The sequence below is a fragment of the Leishmania panamensis genome (assembly GCF_000755165.1).
Source record: "Leishmania panamensis strain MHOM/PA/94/PSC-1 chromosome 31 sequence".
NCBI classification, from domain to species: Eukaryota; Euglenozoa; class Kinetoplastea; order Trypanosomatida; family Trypanosomatidae; genus Leishmania; species Leishmania panamensis.
This window is the reverse complement of record NC_025878.1, coordinates 664,536-680,240: the sequence shown is the minus strand read 5'-3', so window position 1 is coordinate 680,240 and position 15,705 is coordinate 664,536. Positions and strand designations below refer to the sequence as shown.

Genomic DNA, 15,705 nt, shown 5'->3' with positions numbered 1-15,705 from the left:
ATCTTTCTCTCTGCTCCTCACGTTCATTTCTGGCGAATGGACTTTTCCCGATTGTTTTTTTTCCTCAGATACTGACCTCTGTCCCTTCGCTAAATGTTTCTTCCCATTCTCTTCTCTTTCACATTCGCTTTGGTGATTACATGTCATTTTAGTCGACCAAACAAATCGCATACACTGACGCGTCGACGCTTCTTCTCGATTCTCCCTCTCCAAAGCAACAGAAAGGATGGTACCACGTTTCCATGTCACCGGTAAATCGATCCGCTATTTTTCTTACCCCCTACTTGATCTCCATATCGCTGACTCGCTCGCCCTCCCCTCTCCCTCTTCTCTTTGTTCTCTCTTTGTTGGCTCTCGCCTCTTGTCGAGGAGATGTAATACTTTTCACTTACTGCCCGTGCGCGCCTTTTTGTGCCGTTTGCATGCGCCGGGCTTTTTGGGTAACTGCGCCGACAGACAGACACAGCCGTCCGTGTGTCTTGGTTCTGAAGGGACAGGTGGTTCTCTGTCTGCCCCCCCTTGTTTCGCCTCTTCCTCTTTATTTTCGCTCGTTGATTTTTTTTCTTGTTGTTCTCTTTTCCCTTTCCACTTCTGTTGTCCTGCGACAAAGGTGATCGGCTAGGCAGCGCTCGTGAGCACCTCAGCGTATGATGTGCTGAGTAAAATGTTGTGCCTTCCTTTTGCCATCTTCGTCTTTTCTCTTGTGTCTCCTTCTGCCCCATTCTCGGAGAGACGAATTGCTCGTATGACGTTCTGTGTCTCTGAGCCTTTTTCTTCCACCCCTTTCCGTGCTTGAATGCGATAGCGTCTCTCTCTCTCTATTGAGAGAGAGTATCGTGTGAACCTTTTTCTTGGGCTACCCAGTCTCTGTGTTCGGGTACTTACGCGTGCATGTCTGTCTGGGTGTCTTTGAGGAAAGCACGACTGCTCAAGTATTCGCGTTTTGAGAAACAAGCGCACTACGAGCTCATGGTTCTTGACACGTAGGCTCGTTTGCTAGGTACTGGTGGTGCACCAGAGGGTTAGAACACCCAACGTGCGCCGGCGCATTATCTGCTTTCCATGGGTGTATTTCGCTTCTCCGCGTTAGTATGCCTGCCTTCACTTCTTTTTTACCCAAGCTCCTTTTGCCTTTTCTCTTTGCTTGCATTGGGTGTGAGGAAACTCAAGTTTTCTGGCCCTCTCTCTCTCCCCTTCTCAGCATCCACCAATCACTTTTCCTTTCCAGCCACCGGGGTCATATGTTTGGTTCGTTTTATTTTATTATTTTTTTCTTCTTCGTCCAGTCATCATTGTCACCTGTTTTTCTGGGGGTTTTCTTTCTTTTTTTTTCTTTTCGTTATGTCGGCTCTCTCTCTCTCTCTCTTCTGTTCTTGGACATTTACTAATTTTCATTCGTCTTTGCGTGCATTTAGTGCTCTTCTGTTTTATTATTATTATTAAATTTCTGCAGCTGCGTGTTCGTGTCCTTCAGTTTTCATTTTAGTAGGCACTCACTCAGATGCTGCATGAGTGCCGTTTTCTTTTCGCCCATTGTTCTTCCCTTCGTGTTCTTCAATAAACATAAGGGGGGATGCTTTGCCGCTCTCCTGCGTTTCTTCCCAGGATGCCCATTGAAGTCTTCGGAAAGGTGGAGTGGTCCAAACAAAAAAGGAAGCCTGACGAGAGTTCAGGAGGGGGTCTAGCCTGAATCCCCTTGTCCAAATCGATCGGGTTCTCTCCGATCAACGCAAGGCACACACGACGTGTGGCAGGCACAGGCAGCTGCCGAGCCGCCAGCGTTCGATGTTTGCAGTCGTTTAGACGCCCACTGAGCACCCAAAGAAAGTGTGAAACCCCCAATGGACAACCAAACGGTGTGTGTCTCCTTGCGCGACGTATGCGAACCACGTTAATGTCGAAAGGGACGCGTTCTTCATTCTACATGATCCCAACGTCTTTCCTCTTTCAATCAGAAAATCACCAGAATTTGTGACGTATACAGCAGCGTAGCCTAGCAGAAGCCTCAGCTTCTTTCTTCTGTCGTTCACTGTTAACGACCTACACTTACTCTTCCCTTTTCTCGATCCGATGCTCTGCGTTCTCTTTTAGTGCTTCTTCGCTATACCAGCGTTGGTTTCCCTCTCGTTTCTCCCTCTTAAAGGGCATAAAAACAAACAAAAGTGCAGCAGCGTAGCGAGAGGATACGCACGCAGGCTTTTTTTTTTTTTTGCACTCTGTAGCGATAACAACGCTGCCTTTCGAACCACGTTGACATACGCCTTTCATTTTTTTTTTTATTATACATCTGCGACCAAAGAGACTAATCCCCCCTCTTTCTCGTTCATGCCTGGCTTGCGTCTTTAGGTCTCTTGCTTCATCTCCCTCCATGTTCTCCTCCTTTTCACCTGTCCGGTGCTGGTTCCCTGTAGCGTGCGTGACAACCGCGCCAACGCGCAGCTAGAGACACCTATACATGCTGATTCACAGAGAGCCCATACCATCATGGCAATGTGCGATAGACTGGTCGAGGAAGAAAAAACAAAATAGCACCAACAGGAGTGTATTCTTGTTTTCACTGTTTATCTGAAAATGAAAAAAAGTGAGACACCTTTGCAAGTTTGTTTCTGCTCATCTCTTCACTTTTCTTTTTCTCGTAAGACGCAGTTGCGTGGTGGATGTTGCTCAGCAAGCTCTCACGAGTAATCTCTCTTTGTATTTCTGCTTTGCCTCTCTTGAGCATTTTCCTTTTTTTCTTGCCTAGTGCTGTTTCTTTCATTGACGCGTAGGCCGCCTCCACACATATATGAAGCCCTCCGCCCCCACCCCCCTCCCCCACTACCTTCGTTTTCTCTCTCTTATCAGAGTTATTGCCCTCGGGTTCTCTACGCTGTGTGTGTGCCTCTCTCTCTCATGGTGCCATAGTAAGCCAAAGCTATGCACAAACGATACAGGCCTGAAAACAGCAACAGGATGCGCAGAAAGAGAAGTAGGCGTGCTTACCAACGACGTTTGATCATAATCGAAACGGCAAGTAAACGAGCCAACAAAGAAGAATCCTACGGAAGGGTTGCACGGCCCGCACCAATACTACACGGGTCATCTGATACAGGCACAGGGCCCCGGTACACAAGGAAATAAGAAAAGGGTAAAAGCGCAATGCGACAGGGAGGAAAGAGCGAAAGAAATGTCAGTCTCTTAGCGGGAGAGAGACGCCCCCTTTAATGGATCACTTTAAAGCGCAGACAAACGCCACCTGCACAGAATACTCATTCGCTTTTTAAGTGTTCTGTGGCAAAGTTCAGCTTGACACGATGGCATCCGCTCTTCACTGAAGCAAGAATGGAGGCAGTTCTCGTATGAAACGGCTGGCTGTCTGCTCTTTGATTTTCTTTCCCCAAGCTTTATCTCTTGCCTTTTCTTTTTGTTTCTCTCAGGAGTATATCGTGAAGTTCTATGGTTTGGTTTCCTCTGTTTCCCTACCGTGTTACTTTTAATTATCCTCTTCTTCTCGGTGATGGACTTTTGTTTCCATACACATTTTTTCCCTCCTTTTATAGCACAGCCCGGTTCCTAGCTCTCTGAGAGCGCGCCCGGCTCTATGCATCTGTGCCTCCTATACCCACCCTGTGTGTGTGCCGCCTATTTTTGCGCGTCGTATTCCCGTTGTTTTACTCCATTCCATTCCTTTTGGGTTCATTTCTATTTCTATTTTCATCCCCCTTCGTAAACCACAGGCTGTACTTGGCATTTTCCCTCGTTTCCCCACCGTTAGCGCTTCACACCGTAGTATGTGCAGTGTGAAGTGTCCTCCAGAACGCTGAGTGCTGGCGAATCTTACTTCCCCTCTTCCCAAAGCTCGTAAGTGGTGTGGGGTGTCCCACTGTGCAACGCAAAGAAAAGGGAACGTTGGTTTCATCGGGATGGCGTCCAGAGGGCTGATTTGCCACTCATACATTGTGGGATCACGCGTGCAGGTGCTCCCTTCTCTTCTTTCCAGCTTTTTGTCCACGCCTCCACCACGAAGCTTGGTGCTTCTCCCCTGCTCCTCCCTCCCCTCCCCATTGCAAAGGCTGCTTCGCCCTCCTGTATGGGTCTCGGCTATTTCTTCCCGGCCGCTTCCGGCCGCGACGTGCGGGTATGGGTGTGGGCCCGGAGGCTCTCTTTCCTCTCCCTTGTGCTGCGGAGGATGCTAGGCGGGTTTGCCGCCTTGTCTGTGAGCTCGAGTCAGTCCCACAGGCCCAGCCCCCATCATGTTGGCCGCCGGGCGAGACATGGTGGATAGGAGAGGGGGCAAGCGCTGTCCTTGCGTAGAAGGGGCCAAGGAGATAAACCGCAACTCCGTAAGAGCAGCACGCAGAATCCGCTTCCCCCTCCCTACCTGGTGACGTCCGACACGGCTGGTGACATCGCTCCATCGCGGGCTAGAAAATGGGCTGGAGCGCCTCAGCTGAATAGGTGCCTTCTCCCCCTCTCTTCTCTCTGATCTCACGCTATCGATGGGGGCGCGGGTGGCATTCACAGGCTTACAAGCGTAGATGACGGGGAGGGGACAAGTGGAATAAGACAGCGAAACGCGTGCTCTGGTGTTTTTCCTCTCTATGGCAGCTTACTCTTCTTCTCATTTTCTTTGCTCGTCATGTGCGGCGTCCGCTCTTTAGTTTTTTATTTCCTTCTGCGACCCCCTTTTTTTCTCCTTTTCTCTTGTAGTCCCCGAGGCGTATAGAGTGAGAGATCCGCTGTCCCCAATGTGTATGCCCGTTCAGTAGAGGGTTCCCCTTTTCTCTTCCAGCTGTTTTTCTGGCCTCACTGTTTGTCTCTCTTCTTTCTTTTCCTCCTTTGTGGATTCCCCGGAGAAAAAAAGGGAGCCACAAGGGGAGGGGCGTTTGGGGGACTCAAACAGCCGCAAATGTGTGAAAAGGGCGAACGTTTCGTCTCTTTCTCTCCCCTATGTTAATTTATATCTTCGCCCTCTAACTCAGTTTTAGGCGTGACGTGCGAGTGGGAAGGGCAACGGGGGGGGGGGGGAGAAGAAAAAGGCACACTTCTCTTCTGTTGTGTAGTTCTTTTGCCTCCCCCTTTTTCGCCATTGCAGTCGAGTTTTATCTGGTGTGCCTCTCGACATCTTCGAAGAGGTGGATCCTCTCCTGATTTTCACGATGGAGACGAAAAAGGAGAGCGCAGACGAAGTAGGAGGAAAGCGGAAAAGAAAAACAGGGCTCAGTTGCTGAGTCGCACCAAATGATGGCGGCGCGAACCTATAGTTTTCTCTTTGCTCCTCATCGACTTCTCACTCCCCCTGCAGTTGTGGGAATCCAAAGCTGACGTATGGGGTTGAGGGGAAAATGAAAGCGGTCGGGAGAGTACTACGCGCAGCAACTCCTCACTCTTCCACCTGCGCCTCGCGGCAGCAGCAGCGCCTCTTTCTTGACGATGTCTTTTCCATTGCGCATAGCTTCGCTGCAGCGGTCGCATCGGCTCTTGTCCGCTGTATAACAGAGCTTGAGTAATGAGTGAATGATACAGAATTTACAAGGGTGACTCACAGTGACGATCCTGCGTGTGAGCATACAGCCGCGCTTCGTGCCCTACTGGAGAGGGAGGTCGTTGAGTCTTATTACCCATGTCTCTGCAGTTTCCGTGGCGCATGGGCCGACCAGGTAGTCGGTTTAGTTTGTCCTTTCCCTGTGCTCATCTACTCCTCACAGACTCTGCTCGTGTCGGAGGGGAGAGGGCAATATCAGCTCTGGAATCTCGTATGGAGGCTAACAGGTTGGTTGCATGCGATGCTCCTCTTTCCCTCGTTGTATGGTGAGGAGTACTTCGTTGTCCTCTGCAAGCGGTTTTCTCTACGTCTCTTTGCCGCACTGCTTCTGCGCGCTCCTCAACCACACCCCTCCACGCCTCTTTTTCTCCCCCTTTTTTTCGATGTGTTTTGTGTGACACTTCTGCCCTCCCCCCGCAATCCAGCAAACGACTGCGTTTGCCTGACCTTCACCTCTCTCGTGCAGGTGCGTTTCCGCCTTTCTGTCTCTCTTTCTGCCTTAGTGCACGCTCTTGGGCAGCTCTGTGCGCGCAGACTCACACACACTGGAACCCTCCTCCTCCTCCCCAAGCGGACGGAGCTCCCCTTTCTGCGGAAAGGCAGACGAAAGTGTGTGTGTGTGTGTGCGGGAGGGAGGGAGGTGCAGGCACAGTCATTCGATACGGACCCACGCTTTCCCCTTGTAGGAGTCCCCGCATCTGCAGCCAAAAGCGAGACGGTGACGAGGGTGTGTGTGTATAGGGGTGCTTGCGTGGCTGTACACGTTTACTGCGTGATTCTTTTCTCTTTTCCCCCTTTTTGTCTTATACATGACTTCCCCACACTTTGTAGCTCAACCACACTTCGTAGGGATGCTGCAGGAGGGAGCTGTGGAAACGGCGCCGTCATCCCAAGTACACCACCCCGAAGTCTCTGCAACGGTGTCTTGCGGTAGCGCTGTTGACCACTCCGTACCTGTTAGTGTGTCTGTCTCCATATCCGCTGTTGAGGCTTCAGCGAGTACGAAATCCTCACCACATTGGGAGCCCCGCAGCAGTAGCACCAACAGTCCCAAAGAACTGAGGCGTAGTCAACGATGCTACGAAGGTGCTAAACCGTGCGAGGTCTTTTCTACGCCACCCATGCATGAAGCGGTCAGTAATGAAGAGAAGAAGCTCTCTCTCCTGCATGCACGGTTGGCCTGCAGCTCTGACATGCAGCTGCGAGCCACGCAGGCAGTCTGCACATGTATGCCTGCGCCAAATGAACACATGGAGATCGTTCCTTTCCTCACCTCACAGTCACCGGTGGAGTCGCTATACTCGAGTAACCCCGCCGCAGCTGCCTCTATTCCCACTTTAGATGACCCCTCGAAGATTACGATGGCATCCGTGTCATCACTCAGTCTCAACGCCGATAGCAGCATGGACAGCGAGTTGCACTTGCGCACCAACTCACTAGTGTATTACAGTCCACATATCCACCATGACGCCAGCGTTGAGAGCCTTGAGACGGACGCTGCACTGCACAGAAGTCACGCAGTGATCTCGTCCCCTACTTCATGCTTGCACGCGTCCTCCGTGGTTGCGCCATGTGCGGGAGTATCGTCCCCTCTTAGCTCTCAGGCCAGAGAATCAATGACGCTGACGAAGCTGCGGGTAGAGTCCCCCTGCGGTGAAGGCAGTCGAAGCTCGTCACCTACTGTCATGCCTGGCGACGCTTCCTGTATCATCTCTGACACATTCGCGCCGACCCCGGAAAAGCCTGATCGCCTTCTGCTGCGTACGTTGACCAGTGAGGAGGGAGCTTGCGTGCCGCCGCTTAGCACTCCCACCACAACGCAGCACACTGTCCCACCAACTACGACAACCCAGGTAGCGAAGCAAGCAGTAGACGCTAAGGGCGGTGTCATCCCAACTGTGCCGGCGATTTCCCTCCCCGTCGCTCGCTCTGCCCCCATTAGCGATTCAGAACGTAGCCTGGCCAGCATCCCTGTTCTCGGGTACGGCCCGCGCAGCACCCCCAACGCCTGCTCCTTGGCTTCTGCTCGCTCGTGCCGCTCCGCCCGGTCAGCGCGTCACTCCAATCGCTACAGCAGCACACTGCGCAACGACGTGCCAGATCTGAAAGAGCTTTTTCCTACTTTGCCCGAGGCGCTATACATCGCGCGTGATCGACTGTGTATCTCTCACGATAGAAAGCGGCGACTCGGGTCTGGCGCCTACGGCATCGTGCAACAAGCTGAGCTCTACCCCCCAGGTGTTGAGGTCCCGCGCATCTTCACGCCGACGACAGAAAGTCTTGCGAGCGCGTCGATTGCCAGCACGCCGAGATTCTCGCCAGCCAACGGATGCGTCTCCACGCACAGCTTCTCATCCATCGCCGCTGCTATCGGAGTCAGCGAGAATGTGGGTGGGGTCAGCAACAGTGTCCACTGTGGGGCCGAGCAGACGAGTGGACCCGGGACTATTGTGCCGGTCGCCGAAACGAGCGGTCACACCCACTTGGGTGTGGTGTCGATGTTCAGCAGCAACAGCATCACCCCCGCGGAGCTACCGCTGCACCAGCAGCCGTACAGCGAGCAGTCCGCATTGTTCTACAACAGCCTTGGTCCCGGAGTTCGATGGAGCAGCGCGGTGGAGTTCGTGAAGGATCCGTCTTGGGCGCGCGCGCCGAGCTTAAGCGACAGTCCGACACCGAACGTGACTGCGGTGCAGTCCACCGTGCTGTCGGCGCCGTCAGCCTCCCATGAGACACCGGTGTTCGGTGCAGTGAGCCCCGCTTCGCCCGCGACTCCGGCCAGCCCTCCTCTCTCCCCTTTCTTTGATAGGCCCCTGCGCCGCGAGACCACTGCGGTGACCCCAATGGACTTCAGCGGCCAGATGCAGGGTGACCTTCAGCTGCCGGCGGGGCTGGAGCTACGCTTGGGTCAAACTGCTGGCTTGTGTGCGGACTCGCTGACGTCATCGCCTGTCCTCCCCGGCCATCCCCGCGGTAGCGACCACAGCGCCGCCACAGCGGCGGACAACACAGACGACAGCACGGTGCGCACAAGTATATGCGAGGAAGGAAGGGACTGCCCCACTAGCGTTTTAGTGTCTGCGCGTCCGGCTAGGGCCGAGGGGGATGCGGTCGAAGGAGAGACCGAGCCGGACATGAAATGCACCATGACCTCCAGCACCGGCAGGCAAACACTTGAGTCTCCGCTCTCGCCGATAGAGAAAGGCTACACCTACCGCAGCAGCACCATGCGTGTGGGGCATCGCGTCGCAAGCGAGCATGAAGACGAGAGTGAGGGATCGAGGCCCCGCACCTACGCTTCCTTTACTTCCCCAACTACCCGGTGCGACTCCCTAGACACTGCACTGACTGCTGCCACAGAGGGAAGGCAGACGTCCCGCTGCGAGACGGTAGTGCCCCCGGTCACCGTGGATGTGTCTCTGCACTGCACTTTGTCGCAAACCCCAAATCTTGTCTCCTCCAAGCTCGTTAACGATGTCGACGCGGCTGATCACACGGCGCAAGCAGTAGCAATGGTTGGAGCTGACACAAACGACAAGGCGCAGGTGGAGGGTTATTGCTGTCCGCCAAACGTACTTCCCTGTGCAGTTGTGAAGGAGAGCTCTTGCATCGACGCGCCACCGGCAGTCGTGGCACCTGCCCAAGTGATCTACATACGCCCAAGCGATCCCCTCAGCACAGTCGAGCGGTGCGCCACAGAGCTAACTACGGTGGGGGATAGGGAAGAAGGGAACGAGGATGAGCCTGCGGAGAAGACGAGTGCGGGACTGGAGAGCCAAGGCACAGAGGCGCGGCGGCAAGGCATACAAGAGAGTCGGGAGGTGAGCGGGGCCTCTTTTCTGATGAGAGTCAGTTGCCTCGAGCTCCAGCTCACGTGTGATGGCGCAGGGGATGAGATGCTGGCGCCGACGGCACAGCAGGCGATCAAGCGGACCGTGCAGGCGGCCCGTGAGGAGCACCGGCACACAGTGAATCAGACGGAGGAGATGGAGCAACAACCGGGAGCAGGACTTTCCCTTAGACGAAGGGGGCATGGCAGCAGCTCTGCGAGGTTGGTGGTGCAAGATGAAGCGCGGTCCGATGGTGAGGGTGCAACAGCGATTTCCACCGATGTCGTAGTGACGGCAGCGGCGCAGAAGGCGGAGCGGGTGACGCAGTGCTTTACGCACCTCAGCACAGGTACCCCTACTCTAACCTCAGCCCCTACGGCGAAAGGCACAAACACCGGCTTTTTTGACCCCCTCACCCATGTGCGAGGTGGTGCCGGTGCCAGTGAGACCCTTGGGGGGCAGGTGGCTCCCAGCAGCATCTCCAGTTCATTGATTTCAGGCAGTACGATTCTCACCGGTGCTGCCGCTACCACGTCGACAGTGTCCGCGACATCCACATTGAGGCCAGGGAGCCTTGGTGGCGTGCTTCTGTCGAGCGGCATTACCAACCCGTTGCAATCCTCCTTTGACTTTTCGCGTAACCCGATCGCTCGCTATGGCGTGAACTCGTCGATGATGTCCGACGCACTTTCCAACGGCACTGTTCCGTTCCGCTCGGTCGCCACCAAAGTGATTGATAAGATGGACCTAGCCCGCAATACCATGAAGCTGAACGCATTCCACAACGAGCTGCGCATGGCAAGTCGGCTCCACCATCCATGTCTGGTGAACATCTTCGGCGTTGCCGAGGATGCGGCGAACTTCTACCTTGTCATGGACCTCGCGGAGAAGGGCAACTTGGCACAGTATCAGGAGCAGTTTGGGGTAGGGGCCACACGCGAGATGGCGCCGCGATTCATGGCAGACGTCGTACTTGCCCTAGAGTACCTTCGTGACGGGTCGCAACACTCGTACTGGATGACGCCATCCCACGACAGCGCAGGGGACATTCTGCTGCACGACCGCAGTCGCAGCACATCCCGGAAGGTCGGGATAAGAGGGGCCACAGGCGCGGCAAGCACCATGGAGCCACACGGCTTCTCCGACTCCACGTGCCTGCATTCCTCATATCAGGACAGCGAAAGGACTGCAGCGGCAGCGGCGCCGAAGGGACTGGCGCTGTGTGCTTCGATCACACCACTGCCGTCGCAGCCTACCGGCGAGACTGAAGGCACTGGTGACATTGGAGAGGATATGTGTAGTAGCACCTCAGTCCTGGGGCTGGCTTGGCAAGAGTCGCTGTGTGAGCCATCAGAATTGCCTTCGCGCACCTCTTCCATAGCTTTCGGACATGAACCCCCTGCACCTCCTCACGCCCTCACTTTCCCACGGCAGCAGAGCGATACCGGCGGGTTCCTCGCGCTGCAGGACAGCATCATAGTGCACCGCGATCTCAAGCCGGAAAACCTGTTGCTCACATGGGACTTTCACGTGAAGCTGGCCGACTTTGGCGATGCGTGCTTCTATGGCGACGACGAGGCGAACGACTTTGGTGGGACACCGTCCTACATCTCCCCGGAGGTGGTGGCGCGTTGCAAGGCGAGTCCGTACAGCGACTTGTGGGCCCTGGGCTGTGTGCTGTACGAGCTTCTGGTGGGCGAGCGACTCTTCTCCGGCTCGCTGGTCGAAGTGGGCAATGCTGTGCAGAAGTTCAAACCCGAGTCGCTCGTGTTTCCTGACCTGCTGATGTCCACGACGGCGAATTCGTCAGGTGCAGAGGGGAAGGGGGCCCAGGGAAGAGGCAGCGGAGCTGGGGCCGCTATCTCAGAAGCGGCCAAGGACTTGGTCAGGCAGCTCCTTCAGCCGGTGCCTGAGGAGCGCCTTGGGTCGGCGGAGCGCGGCGGCTTTGATGCCCTCAAGGCACATTCCTTCTTTGCGGAGATAAACTGGGAGAAAGTGCTGCAGACGTCCAACATGACGACCACTAACACCAACTACACGGCAGCACTGGCCGAGTACCTTGAGCCGGCGGAGATGATGGTGTACTGTTCCCCGGTGAAGTTGTTGCCGAACGTGGAGGGGGGTAGTTGCAAAGAGTACCTGAATGGCAAAGGCAGCAGCGCCAACTCCCGTAACACCCAAGGCATGCTGGTGATGGTGCTCACGGATGCGCCGCGGCTGTTTCTGGTAAACCCTGATCTGGACATGATGCAGCTTGAGATTCCTTGGTCGATGGAGCTACACGTCCGTGTCCTGCGCGCCGAGTGCTTCACCATCACTGTCCCCGTCAGTGATGCCCTCAGATCTCTCTTGACGCCGGCTCCAGAGTCACCGCTGTCGCCGAAGACAACATCGGGGACAAATCCGATGCTCTCGAGCAGCAGCTTCAGTGCAGCTACGGCAAGTATGATCACCTGCACCTTTTTCGACTTCAACCGGCGCGCCGACTTGTGGGGTGTTAAGATCCATCACGTGCAGTCGATGTGCTCCGAGAGGCCGGCACCGGGCAGTGCGGCCTGGGCGAGTCTGTCATGCCACCATTCCCCCCCAGCGATCCCCATGGCTGGCGAGGGATCTCATTTTCCGCTGTTTGTTGCCTCCTCTCCGCCGCAGCCGCAGAACCAGAAGTGCCGTGGCACCTTCACCCCTTCTCCATATTCAGGCAGTGGCTGCTTGCAGCCGCTGCGCGGAACCCCTTGCACCATGCGGACTGGAAGTCTCGGTAACATGACGATTTCCAGCAGTGAGCACAGCATTGGTGCGCCACGCAGTTGCGCAGAGCTGAGCAGCTACGCGTGTGGCGGTGCCTTGTCAGCGCGCATCACGCCGGTAGCTCGTGCACGTTTCTCTCCCTCCGCCCACTGCAGCTCCGTCTCCCCGTCGTCCGCCTTCACTGTGAGCAACAGTGCTGCAGCAGCGACACCAGGTGCGTCATCAGTCATGTTACGCTCATCTGATTTGGTACAGCCGCCGTCGTGCATAGGAGCGGCTCTCCCGTCTCGTCAGCGCCGCTCGAATATCGTGACCGTGACGATTGCGTCCTCAATCGCGAACGACCCACCCCGCGGCTTTCTCCACACCTCGAGGGTAAATGTAGGCAGCACCGAGAGCACTAGTGGCCCAAAGTCACCCCTCGGCTTTGGCTGTACGAAGACCGAGATGTGGGTGGGGCATGCTACCCCTCCTGCACTGTGCAATACCACCAACACCTCTCCCAACACCACTGGAGCCTCTACGACGAGTACAATCATCATTCCTGTTTGTTATGAGGACTCACCGCAGTCTGATGTGAATCTGAGTGCGACACGCTGGAGTGGCTGCTTGCCGACGCCTGCAACTTCGGTGTGCACTTCGGCAGAGGTCTTGCATTCCTTGAGTTTATCAGCTGCGACGGCTTTTGTGGCTGGATCGGTACCGGAAATGGTGCTGAGGCTATGCAGCAATGGTGACGCTGCCACACCACCTCTGGCGTGCTGCAGCCGGTCTGAATGTAGTGAGGGTGACAGTCTTCTGGCCAACAGCTTCGAAGGTGCCAACGAGACACAGAGCCCAAGCGAGGACACCCCAGGTCCTTTGAGCACGCCAAGGCAGGTTAGCGGGGCCACCGGGACCCCAGCTGGCTTGTGGTCGCCGAGACTTTGCCGAGAAAACGCGGAGGGAGGAACAGTTAGCAGTGGCGCACCTATCACTCCGTTAAGGGAGACAACATCCACTGCAGCTGCCGCTAAATTGCCGATCAAGACGTCGCAGGCGCGTCAGCAGTATCAGCTGACGCAGAAGATGAAGAGCAAACCATAACTAGCAGCAGCACCAGCAGAAGCAAAGAAGTGAAACGCGAGTCTCTCCGAAGGTTGTGCTTTTATCTTTGTTTTCCGGCTCTTTTTCGTGGTGAGGGAGGTGAGGAGTGCGCGTCGGCGCTGCTTTCTCCCTTTCCCTTTGTTCCACCTCTACGAAGACAGCGAAGATGTGAAAACGGTGGCTCACCACATGTGTCGAGACGTCTGTGGGCGGATGGGGGTGGGGCGAAGTGATTGGCCATGGGCGAACTCGCGTGGGTTCGGGAGGGGCCCAGAAGGAGTGAGTCGCAGAGACCGTATGCTAAGCTAGAAGGGCTTCTTCCTTTTTTTCTTTCCCCTTTCCCCTCAAACTACGCACTCTTCAAGGCACCACAGCAGTGAAGGTGCCCCTCCCCCCTCCCCACACGTAGTACTCCCTTCAGGCCCTTTACTTATCCACGCTCTTCTTCTGTTCCCCCTCCTCCCCTCCCTCACGCTGCACGTGTTCATCTTCCCGCCCCTCTCTTGTGCTTTTCGTTGGCGTATGCTTCAGCAGTGTCGCTTTGCACGTCTTTTGTTTTCACCCCATTTCTTTCCTGTCACCAACCCACCCGTCTTTTCTGGTTGATGAAGGTGACAGACGTCCATACACCTACACAGCGAAGGAAATCGAAAGCAGAGGGTATAGAGCAGAGATGGTGCTCAATTTTGTAAGGTCACAGGCCCACAGAGCTTAGCGTGTTGTGTTGTTCCCCCACATGTGTTGATGAGTAGCACGTGTGTGCATCGATCCCCTCCTTTCTCTCTCTCCCGCCTGCCGATGCGAGGGTGTCGCATCTTTTTTTTTATTGTGTAGGCGCTTAGTGGGCTGTGCCGCGTCGATTCTTCCTTTTCGCTAGCCCACGCTGTTTGCTCTGCCTCATCTCTTTACACCTCCTGCAGCATACGTGCAAAACAGAAAACGAAGACGCCGTGTAGTTCATTTCTCGCCTCCCTTTGGTATCAGTGCGTGTTTCTCTGGACCCGTGCGGGTGTGCGTGTCTTCATCTCTCTTCCCCAGTTTGAGGACGCTCTATTGCCCAGGGGCGCTTTTCTATCTCTGCTTTCTGGCCTCACTTTGTTCGCGTTGACTGGTCTGCCTGTGCTTGTCTCCTTTTTGTACTTTGTGCCGGTGTCGTTTGTGTCGCTTTGTTTGTGCGCCTCTGTGTAGCGGAGGGCTGCTGCGTGTGTGAGTCTTTCCCCTCCACCCCCCCTCTTCCTTGTTGAGAGAGAGACCCGCTCTTCTCCATGTCACTGTGTTGTGTCGTTTTTCCTTTTCGTCCGCACGATTGTGCCTTTGTCCACTGCGGTTGGCGCTGGTGGTGGCGCATGCCGTTGGCCTTATCTTTTTTTTTTTGCTTGGTCCCACCCCTCCTCTTGGATTGCATCGAGTGTTCTTCCAAGCGATCCTTGTTGTTGTTGTTTTTCGTTTTCCCTTTTTTTTTCTCCTCATATTCTGGTTTGTCTTCCCCTTTCTCTTCTGAATCTGCGCTACCTCGTTGTCGATCATGCTTCGCTCTTTTTTCTTTCTCTTGTCTCTCCTAGGGATGTGCGCGTACTGCTCAGGCGTTGCAGCCCAACTTTCGAATGTGTTTGTGCACGTGTGGGTGCGTCGGCGGTGATGTGGTCAATTCAGCGCCCTTCTTGTTGCAGTGCTGTCGGTGCCGCGCGCCCCACCGTCGATCGATTCTCATTTCTTTTTTTTTATTTTGTTATTCCTCTTTTGCTTCTTCGTTTATCACGTTTGCTGTTTTGGTTGGATGTGCTTCTCCTCATACGTATGCGTGCTTCTCTCACTTCCCTTTTAGTTTGTCCTCCTGGAGTACTGCCGGTGTGTCCGCACAAGCGTAAGCCTGTGGGACCGAGTAAGGTAGCCGCAAAGAAAAAAAAGAAAGCGGAGATGGCGATGTCTGGGGTGGATGGTTCGATGCTGGCCGGTGCTTCTGCGTCTGCGCTTTCGTGTCATGTCGAGCATAATTGCCATTTTTTTTCTGTTTCTTTTCGATGCGCGGAGTTCAGCTTCCGTTCATCCATGCACGCCTTCAAGTGTGCCGCAACAGCAGCCACCAAAAACCGAGTACACAAACACATGCGCGCATATCTGTGCTTGACAGCTCTAGCAGAAGAGGGCGTAGGGGAGAGACGCAGGTGAGAATACCTACGTCCGCCCCACAACCCCCTCCCTCGAAAAAAAAAAAGAATGGTGAACACAGTGGACCTCCCTTTTTTTTTTTCACTCGCCCATGGCCGACCACATACATTTCTTTTCGCTATTGAGGGCTCTTCCACCTCCCTTTTCGCGCTCTCTTGCTCTCTCTGTCTTTCTGCTGTATGCCTGGTGTTATTGTCGATCCCGATACGCTTGCTTCATCTCCCATGTGCTGTTGTTTCTGCTTTGCCCTTTCTCCCTCTGCGTCTCCACTCATGCGTCTCTCTGCTTTTTTATTCCCCCCCTCTCTCTCTCTCAACCTCCTTCCCAAACAAACAAACAAAACGG

At 54.8% G+C, this 15,705-nt stretch overlaps 1 protein-coding gene across 1 annotated transcript; it reads left to right on the top strand.

Annotated features, from left to right (window-relative positions):
• Positions 1-6,333: 6,333 nt before the first annotated feature.
• On the top strand, positions 6,334-13,191 carry LPMP_311460 (protein kinase, putative; the record flags this gene model as incomplete). Its single annotated transcript, XM_010703235.1, has 1 exon — positions 6,334-13,191. One exon carries the CDS (start codon positions 6,334-6,336, stop codon positions 13,189-13,191), a length of 6,858 nt encoding a protein of 2,285 aa, XP_010701537.1.
• Between the last annotated feature and the right edge of the window lie 2,514 nt (positions 13,192-15,705).